The sequence below is a fragment of the Nyctereutes procyonoides genome, unplaced genomic scaffold, assembly GCF_905146905.1.
Source record: "Nyctereutes procyonoides isolate TBG_1078 unplaced genomic scaffold, NYPRO_anot_genome, whole genome shotgun sequence".
Lineage (NCBI taxonomy): Eukaryota > Metazoa > Chordata > Mammalia > Carnivora > Canidae > Nyctereutes > Nyctereutes procyonoides.
The window spans coordinates 69,357,053-69,366,707 of NW_026575146.1; the positions used below are offsets into that span (position 1 = coordinate 69,357,053).

Sequence of the window (9,655 nt, forward strand, 5' to 3'; positions counted from 1 at the left end):
TATTTTTTCATTTTCTATCCACACAACTGTGTAATCTGGGAACAATACAATATTATTATTAAGTAATTTAGTACTTATCACTTTTTTGACTTCATTGAATTGGTGGCAGCTCCAATTAAATGAATAGAATGATGTGCTGAACAAACATGGTCAGAGGAAACATACTTGGATCATTCCCCATCACAAAGAGCTTTACTTCAAGTTCTCGCCTTGAAAGATGATGTCTAGGTGCTGATTACTACCATGCCTTCATCAATTAAAGGAAATATCCTTTATTTCTGTTTTTGTTTGTTTGTTTGATGTTGAAAGTCATTTTATGTAGATTTTCAGTGAATTCCCTGCTGCAATCTGCGTGCTGGTATCCTGACACCTCTACAGAAACAAAGTGGTTCAGAGCCTCTGGGGAAATGAGGCAGAGAGTCAGTGGCTGAGAAGGACACCAACAGTGGCAGTGTCGGTGTTCAGAGAGTGCCACCACTGCTCCATGGATCCCTACGATCCCACCTCCAGCAGACAGAGCACAAGAGGTGCTGCATTTCTTCCTGCATCATTAAAACCAGTACCAAAGAAAGGCCACAGAGGTCCAGCAAAGGCACATTCAGAGAAGGTATAGATGAGGGAGCCATGGTCAGTAATGTAGAAGGAGACTGTGTGGGCCTCACAGACCAAAAAGATCCCAACTTGGCATGGAGGCACCTGAAGGTGGAGGGGAGTCTGGGGGCAGGTGCCAGCTTCGTATTTGTGTTTGTTCCACAGCCAAATTGTCCAGAAGCCATTCCCAGGGATGAGCAAAAAGTGTCCCTTCCTCTGTACAGAGTCTGTACAAACACCCAGGTCCCAGGCCTCCTTTCCTCTCACATCTACCTCCAGTAAGCCAGTAAGAGTCAAAGCACTAGGCACCCAGGACCATGGGATACATATCAAATCTGCTTTCATTTTCAGGAACTTCCTGCTGGCTGTCTCCAAGCCTCACTTGTCTCCAATCCTCTGAAAGAATGAGCCACGGATTGGCTGTGTGTGGATCCAGGGTGACGTGTACTCCATAAAGATTTTATTTTCATTATGAATTATTGGTGTGTTTTATCAAAAGCTTTTCGATATCTGTTGAGATTGCTATTTCTTCATTATTTTTTATATTTTTATATTTTTTATTGAAGTTCGATTTTCCAACATATAGTATGACACCCAGTGCTCATCCGGTCAAGTGCCTTCCTCAGTGCCCATCACCCAGTCACCCCAGACCCCACCTACCTCCCCTTTCACTACCCCTTGTTTGTTTCCCAGAGTTAGGAGTCTCTCATGTTTTGTCTCCTTCTCTAATTTTCCCACTCATTTTCCCTCCTTTCCCCTATAATCCCTTTCACTATTTCTTATATTTTTTCATTAAAAAATTTTAAAGTACAGCTGATATGTAATAGTATATTATTCAACATAATAAGTCAACAATTATATACGTTATGTAATGCTTACCATATGAAGTGCAGCTATCATGTGTCACACAAAAAGATTATCACAATACTATCTATTATATTCCTTGAACTATATATTTCATCCCTGAGGCTCATTTACTATTAAGTGGAAAGTTTTTTTTAAAGATTTTATTTATTTATTCATGACAGACATACAGAGAGAGGCAGAGACACAGGCAGAGGGAAAAGCAAGCTCCATGCAGGGAGCCTGACGCGGGACTCGATCCCAGATCCCCAGAATCACACCCTGGGCCAAAGGCAGCACTAAACTGCGTAAGCCACCGGGGCTGCCCTATTAAGTGGAAGTTTGTCTCTCTTAATCCCTTTCACCTGTTTCACCCCTCTCCACCTCCCCTCCCCTCTGGTTTGTGAGATGGTCATTTTTCTCTAAGTGTATCAGATTATATTGATTGAGTTTTAAAATTTGAAGCTACTTGTTCTTCCTCTCCCATCAAAATCCAGTGTGGTTATGATGTAGTGTTCTTTTTATGCATTACTGATTCTTATTTGTGAACAATTTTTAGAGATTGACATCTAAATTTATGTGAGAGATCTTTCTGGGCCTTTCTATTCTGTAATTTCCTTGCCAGGTTTTGGTGTCAATGTTTTCTTGGCCTGATACAATCTTACTTCTTTTTCTCTACTCAGGAAAGGTTTGTGTAATTTTTGTGTGTGTGTATGTATGTGGGTGTGCATGAGTGTGTATGTGTGCATGCCTGTGTGCTTGAGACTATGCATGTGTGTACACTTGTGTGAGAGTGTGTGTGTGCACGTGTATATGCATGTGTGTATGCATTGCATGTGTGTGTGTGTGTGTGTGTGTGTATCCTAAATGCATAAGTGGAGGAAGTTGCCTCCTCAACAGACACATTTATATATTACAAAATGATTATCCCCTTGAAGTTAGTTCACACTTCCATCCCACAACATAGTTACCTTTCTTGTATGTGATGAGAACATTTAAGATCTCCTTTCACTGCATTCAAAAATATGATAAAGTGTTATGAGCTGTGGTCACCATGCTGTACATCAGATCCCTCGAACTTGTGCTCTTATAACCATGTAGAGCTTGTTCATCAACTACCTATCACCCTGACCAGGGCCTCTCCATTTCCACAACCCCAGCCGTGGCAGCCACCACTCTGCTGTTTCTCTCACTTTCCACATACTTCAGTTGGGGAGCAGTTTTTGATCACATGTCATTGCATTTTATATACACATAAGGTGACACACATTTTCTACCTCTCCATCATTTTGGTAGCTTCTGTTTTGAGGATTTTGACGGTTTCATCTACATTTTCTCATATATCAGAATAAAACTGTTCTAATATTCTGTTATCAATTTATAGTCTGTAGGATGTGATGGTGTCCTGATAATGGCGACATGTGCCCGCCCTTTTCTATCTCTTTTCTTAGTGGTTGTTGCTAAGATTTATAAAATTGAACAATGTTCACAAAAATGAACATTTTTGGCTTTATTGATTTTTTAAAAAAATTTTTGTCCTTATTCTTAGCTACTCTTCTCATTATTTTCATCCTTTACCTTCATTTGGAATCATTTGTTATTCTTTCTCTAAATTCTTGATATGATAGAATATGTCATTCATTTTTTTTAGGCTTTTTCCTTCCTAAACATTTTGTTCTTGGTTCTTAATTTCCCATTTCAGGTTTGATGTGTAATGTTTTACATGATCCTTCAGTGTAAACATTCTCTCATTTCCATTTTGGTTTTCTCATTTCACTCCTGGATTATTGAGAAGTTCATTGCTTTAATTTCCAAAGTGCAGGAGTATCTTTGAGGGAAGAATCGAGTGACTCTCAGAGGACCCCAGGAGTTCCAACTGGTCTCTAGGAGAAGTCCACAACCAGGTAGCACCCACTGTGGGCAGGTCCTGTGCCTTCCTAGGGTCCATGGGGTCCCCCTCCCTGGAGTATGGGGTCTGGGTCCTTTCTGGATTAGTGGATGGCCAGGGCAGCATACACACTGGGCTCTGCTGGGGGCTCCCCTGACTGGGAGGGAGAGGATGCACTTGTCTTCTGTCTAAGGGTCAAGTGGTTCAGCTGAGCGTAGGTCACATCTGGGGGGGCGTCAGATGCAGCAGCCTGCAGCAGGGGAGAGTGAAAGGGAGGTTAGTGTTGGGGTGGGGAGAAGCCATGGAAATCAGAGAAGAAAGGACCCACCTGACTGTCCATCCACCTATCTTCCTCTGCTTGTCTGTCCTCTAGGCCCTATAATCTTCCCAACAGGGAGGATAGAGGAGTGGCCAGGACCCACTCGAGACTTGACACTGAGTGGCTCACCTGGGCGTACATCACTCCCTGGGGATCTTCATCCTGTGTGTTCTGCTGCAGACAGACAGTGAGAGGGATATTTATCTCCTTGAACCCACTCAATCCCCCCAGTCAATTTGTCACACTGTGGCCAGAGTAATGCTTTCAAACTCTCAGGCAGATTAGTTCACTTTCCTGCTGGACTCTGCAGGGACTTCCTGAGCCTTGGAGCATGTGATGCTGTCTTGAAACAGCTCTGATTCTATTCCTGACACTGTTTCTTGCCCATTTGGCTCCAGCCACATGACCCATGTTCCTGAAGTAGCATGTTGCTGCCTCAGGACCTTTGCACTTGCTACTCTCATATCTTGTTTTATTTCCTTAGCCACACTTTGCACCCAAGGAAGCTGCGACTTCCTTGCATATTTTCTGACACCCACAAGGAGAGCTCGTTCAGTGGGGGTCAATTATGCTCACTGCTAAACCTGGAACACTAGGTGGGTTTAGGTAAATATTGGACTCCCAGTTATCTTTGCTGAGTGAATGAATGAAGGAGGTCCAGAGACCTTAGGGTGATTCACTTCTTCATGCACCCTGTTGAGATCTGGGTATGCACTCCAACAACCCTAAGTCAGACAATGGATGGGGAGCCAGGCAAGGGGAGCCTGGAGGAGGGGCCAAGAGGTCACAGCGGGATGTCCCAGGTGCCCAAGGGTGGAGAGGTCATCAGTGGAACAGAGCTGAGACTGGGTGGTGTGAAGACAGAGAATCATGCATTGGATTAAGTTTGGCACCAAGAGGGCCCTGGGGTCTGGATGGGAGTGGGTGTCTCACCCAATGGTCCAGCTTGACCCCATCCTCAGGCCATGTGTCTTGCACAGCAGCATCTGTGGAGTAGAACAGGGTGTGTGTCTTGGCAAAGTCCCCTGAGTTCCCTCAGGGCTGCAGACACTGACCTGCTCCCAGATGGGGCGGCTGTGACCCAGGGGATCCAGGGGTGAGGTGCTGAGGTCATGCATGGGGGAATTGGGTTCTCACCCCTTCCCAAACCTTCCCAGCCCACCCCCAGGGTGGCCCCTTCCTCTCACAGAGGGTTTCCTCCTGGGCGACAGCAGCTGGCCTGGAGCTGGGGAGGAGACATGGTGTCAGAGGGCATGCAGGGGGCGGGTAGGTGGGAGTCTGGGGGTCTGTGGGCAGGAGTTACCTGTCCTGCAGGCCTCTGTCCTTGGGCTCTGGGTCTGCATCCCCTGCCGGACATTAGGAATCAGCATTCCTCTGGGATGGAAGGTTACAACCTCCCCGCTCCATGTGATTCCAGGGAAAGGAGCCCTTCACCCGCATTGCCTGTGTGTTTCTCCATCTCCCAAGATTGAAAAGAGGGGAGCACCTTCTATTGGCACATGGGAACCAACCTGGGTGTTTTCTGTCTAGACTCTCTGACTTGAGATTCTGTAGAAGTGTCCTACATCGGCCTTTCCCACCTCTCTGGGTTCCCTCTGGCCGCTGCCCTGAGCCCACCTTGGGTCAGCCCACAGAGCCCACCACCCCTGGGGTGCCTCAGCCCCTTCTTACTCAACTTCCTGCATTTGCCCCGATGTTGCTGTCGGACCAGGAGGAGGATAAGGAGGCAGAGCATCAGGATGAAGGCCACCGAGGCCCCGATGAGGATGTAGAGGTACCAGCTAGGACCTTGGGCAGGAGCTATACCATGAATGAGCCAGTGATTCCATTTTACTGAGCGCCTACTGTGTACCAGGCACCTGCTGGGCTCTGTGCTTGCACCTATGACTCTGACAACGATCATGCAGCAGGGGATTGTCGTCCCTCCCACCTGCTCCACAGACTGGAAACCGAGACACAGAGTGATCAATCATGTGTCTCAGGTTGCTCAGCATGGAGGTGGCAGGGCTGGGACAGGAAGTTGGGATGAAGGTTCCCTGTGCTCTACTCATGCCTCCCCTGTGAGGTCACTACTCCGAGGCTCTGGGCTCCTCATTTGGGGCAGGATCTGTCTCAGCATCTTCATCCTGAGCTGAGAGTCCTTCCAGACCTCAACACCCCCAGCCATCAACTTCCCTCCCCTCCCCCTATAATGTCACTGTCACTGCTGCAGAGGGACAGGCACCCCCCTAGAATCATGACTTGGGGAACCTCCCCATGAACCCTCCTCACCCAGGAGGCCAGAGCCATGTTCAGAACCGAGGACAAATCTAATCTGGGCCATGACTCTCTCTTTTACACTTGGGGAAACTGAGGCCCACACAGGGGAGGGGCATGTCCAAGATAGGGAATGTAAGGGGTCATGAAGTGAGGGTGTAACTCAGCCCCTGTTCCCCACGACCTACCCACCACCTCCTGACAGAGACCCTCACTTACCCTCAGAGCCTCCTGGGGTCAGTAGAGGGTCAGGGGAGGGCCTGTGTGCTTCCACTGCACCTGCTGCCCCTCCCCCAGATGGGTCCCCACCCCTCCCTATCCCATGAACACCCAGCCTCCTCCACCAGCCAAGATCCCTGGTGCCCGTCGGCCCCCTGTCATTTCTGAGAGACTGGAACCAAAGGCTCTGGATGGACGCCCCTGTGACTCACCAGCTGTTGGGCTGGATATTGTGGGTGGGGGGCCATGGTGTCCAAAGGATCCTGGGAAAAAAGTCGGGAGAGGAGGCTAGAGCTTCCCACAGAGACACTGCCTATGCTCACACTCCTCCTCCTTATTTACCCTGAGGTCCCCAGGTACTCCTCCTCCTCCACCTGGAGAATTCTGGTGACGGGGTCAAGAGAAGAACCAGGGGTGGGAGGGCAGTGTGAGGTGTGGACCCCTCAGAACGCCCCCTCTCCCATCCCAGCCCTGTACTTTTGTGGGCACAGGGCCCTGAGGACAATGTTAGCACATGGAGGGTCAGGGGCAAGGGCCACTCACCTGAGACCAGGATCTCCACGAGGACACTGGGGTATGACAACAGGTAGGGGGAGGTTTTGATAGAGCCATAGCACCTGTAGGTCCCCCCATGGGCTGGGGTCACAGGACTCATGGAGAATTCAGCCTCATACTTCCCAGCTCGGTACTTCGATCTAAGACGCAGGGAGGCATCAGCTGCCCCATCCTTGGACAGAAGGAATGTGTCCACATTGCTCAGTGACTGACACAGCAGGGTCACATTCTCTCCTGGGGCCACCGTGGGTCCTGGATGCACCCATAAGGAGGGTGTATAGGAGAGCTGTCCTAGAGAGAGAAAGGGTAGGTAAGGGGTGGTCCAGCCTTGTCTTGACCTGAGTCTGTGTCCTCTGAGTCTCCCATCTTTATCCCCGGTTTCTCTGTCTCTCTCCCTCCCCGTGGACCCCACACCCTTGGTCCTGGCGGCCACTACCTGGGGTTCCCCTCAGGGACCTGTGCAGTCTGGGTCCTGACTGTACCCATGGCTCCTCACCTGTGACCAGGATGTCTAGGGGGTCACTGGGGGCTGACCACTGAGAGGAGAGGTTGTGTCCACCGTAGCATGTGTACTGGCCCCCGTGGGAGGATTTCACTGGGCTCAGGGAGAAGTCTGCCCCAGAGAACCCAGCCTGAGTCTGCCGGCCATGAAGCTGAAGGAGGTCACTTGTCCCTTCCTTGGACAGAGCGAATCTGTCGTAGCTGACATCAGAGAGACACTGGAGGGTCAGGTTCTGTCCAGAGGTCACAACAGGGCCCTGCTGGGTCAAGAGAGAGGGCTTCCCCAACACACCTGGGAGAAGACCAGCCATGGATTGTAGGCCATGGATTGTAGGCTGATTCTCCCCAATCCTCCCTTCTCCCATCCTGACTCCTGGGTCTCACTGTCCCTCACCCTCTCAGTTTCTTACCTGTGACCCCATGGTCCCCTCACCCCACTGTTATGTCTGGAGGTCTCCTGGGAGCAGATCTGCAAAAACTTGTCTGGTGCCTCAAACCACAGACGGGGCAAAAATCAGACTTTCTCACCTGAGACCAGCAGCTCCAGAGGGTCACTGGGGAGTGACCACACCTGGGGGGTGTTGCTGTAAAAACCATGGCATCTGAATGTCCACATGAGGCTGGGGATCACGGGGCCCACAGGGAACAGAGCCTGGAACTCTCCACTAGGGGCTCGCTGGGAGTCCTGGGTCCAGGAGGGCTGGCCTTCTACTTCCCTCAGCAGAATAAACATGTTAAATCCTCTCCATGAACCACACTGGAGGGTCACATTCCCTCCTGAGGGCACGATAGGGCTGGGCAGGACTGAGAGCCTGGGTTTGCTGTGCATCCCTAGGAGAGGGGAGGGGCTGTGTTAAATGGGGCTCAGATCCCCCCACATGATCCCTAGGGATGGGCTGTGAAAGGGTGACACCCTGAGAGCAGACCCTCTTCCTGAGGGCAAGACCTGAGTAGGCTCGCACCTGTCACCACCAGCTCCAGGGGGTCACTGGACTCTGACCAGCCAGTGGGGCTTTTATAGTAACAGCGATACCGTCCTGCATATACACTTGTCATGTATGTGATAGGGAACTTGGCCTTGTCCTTCGGCTCCAGTGGCTTCTGCACCTCCCAGGTCTCTGAGTATCCATCTTTATACAGGATGTACTCCTGGGCTTTCAGGCTCCCCTTACACCAGAGGGTCACTGATGTCTCCATGGGGATCACAGAGCCTGGCTCAGCCCAGATGGTGGGTTTGGGGAGGGTCCCTGGAAGGAAACAGAGGCTGGGTCACAAGGCCCTCTCCACCCTCAGTTCCCAGCTCAGCCCCAAACACCCAGATGTCTCCCCTCTGTCAACCCAGAGCTGCTGATCTCCATCCCCCCTGCCTGGTGGGTGTTCCCTGTCCCCAGTGAGGAGGTGGTACTGGGACCCCTGGGGACAGACTCACCTGCCTGCACTTGGGTCCTGAAGCCCACACTCAGCCCTGGAAGAGAGTCCCTGTGAGAGGTTGCCCTGAATTCTGAGCTGAAGCCCTCCTCCCCAGTGAGCCTCCTGACCCTGGGGTCTCTGACAGACCAGGGCCTGACTGTGGGGTGGGTCCCTCTCAGACTATGGTGTCTCCTCCCCTCCTCAGATCTCACCTAGACAGAGCAAGGCCGTGAGGATGGGGGTCATGATGTCTCCTGTCTCTGTCCCAGCTATACGGATGGAGGGACCTTGGTGTCCATAGATCAGACAAATGCACGGAGCACAGGCACTCGGAGACCAGTCCTCCTTGTCACGGGGTTTTCACGTCAGCCACCCCACAGGAAGGGGAACAGCCTAGCTGTCATTTCCCAAGGGCTGAGGCTCAGGCAGGCAGCAGGCTTTGCAGTTGTTTCTGATCACAATTGAGGCCTCACCTGACCCAGAAACTGCTGTCTCCCTGGCCTGATACCCCCTTGTGACACAAACTTCAACATGTATTATTGAGTGTTTGCAATGTCTCTGTCCCAGAAATACATCTTTGAACTAGACTGATTCAAACTAGTTTGCAAAGCTCAAATTCACAAAACAAAAAACTAAAGAAAAAGGTACACAATTAAAAGTAGGTGTATCTGGTGTGTAATTTTCCTGTTGTGTTGCTGCTGTAACCAATCACTACAAGCTAGTGGGTTAAAGCAGCACAGATTTATTATCTTACCTTTTTAAGGACAGAATTGCAACATGGACATCCCTGAGTTAAAGTCAAGGTGTAATCTAGCTGTTCTAGAGTTCCTGGGGATGAATCCATTCCCTTGCCTTTCCAAGCTGTTACTCCTGCCCATATGCCTTGGGGTCCCCTTCCATCTCCAGGGCCAGCATCACATTGCTCCAGCTGCTCTGGAGTCTCTTCTTTGGTTCTGACCCTGCCCCTCTGGCCCCCTCCTTCACTCATGAGGACCTTTGTGATGACTCATTGCCAAGCATTCTGTCTCTACTAGAGCCTAGGAGCAACCCAGAGCTGCTTCACAAAAGGAGAG

The 9,655-nt window shown here is 50.4% G+C and overlaps 1 protein-coding gene and 1 pseudogene across 13 annotated transcripts; both read right to left on the minus strand.

Moving 5' to 3' along the window:
• Positions 1-420: 420 nt before the first annotated feature.
• LOC129500073 (E3 ubiquitin-protein ligase TRIM21-like) lies at positions 421-3,382 on the minus strand (annotated as a pseudogene).
• On the minus strand, positions 1,642-8,899 carry LOC129500662 (leukocyte immunoglobulin-like receptor subfamily A member 6). Of its 13 annotated transcripts, XR_008662580.1 has the most exons (14): positions 8,795-8,889; positions 8,602-8,637; positions 8,135-8,419; positions 7,701-8,003; positions 7,168-7,464; positions 6,660-6,962; positions 6,329-6,379; positions 5,313-5,441; positions 4,945-4,987; positions 4,829-4,866; positions 4,575-4,627; positions 4,307-4,486; positions 3,771-3,815; positions 3,480-3,572 (listed from the first exon to the last, which is right to left on the minus strand). XR_008662580.1 is itself a non-coding variant. In XM_055311312.1 (13 exons), exons 1-13 carry the CDS (start codon positions 8,826-8,828, stop codon positions 3,426-3,428), a joined length of 1,764 nt encoding a protein of 587 aa, XP_055167287.1. In that variant the 5' UTR covers positions 8,829-8,899; the 3' UTR covers positions 1,642-3,425. The 13 variants fall into 13 exon arrangements, 11 of the variants coding, with proteins under 11 accessions (XP_055167287.1, XP_055167288.1, XP_055167290.1 ...); XM_055311312.1 differs by lacking the exon at positions 4,307-4,486 and having other exon boundaries at positions 1,642-3,572; positions 8,795-8,899; XM_055311313.1 differs by lacking the exon at positions 4,307-4,486 and having other exon boundaries at positions 1,642-3,572; positions 3,771-3,812.
• Positions 8,900-9,655: the final 756 nt, after the last annotated feature.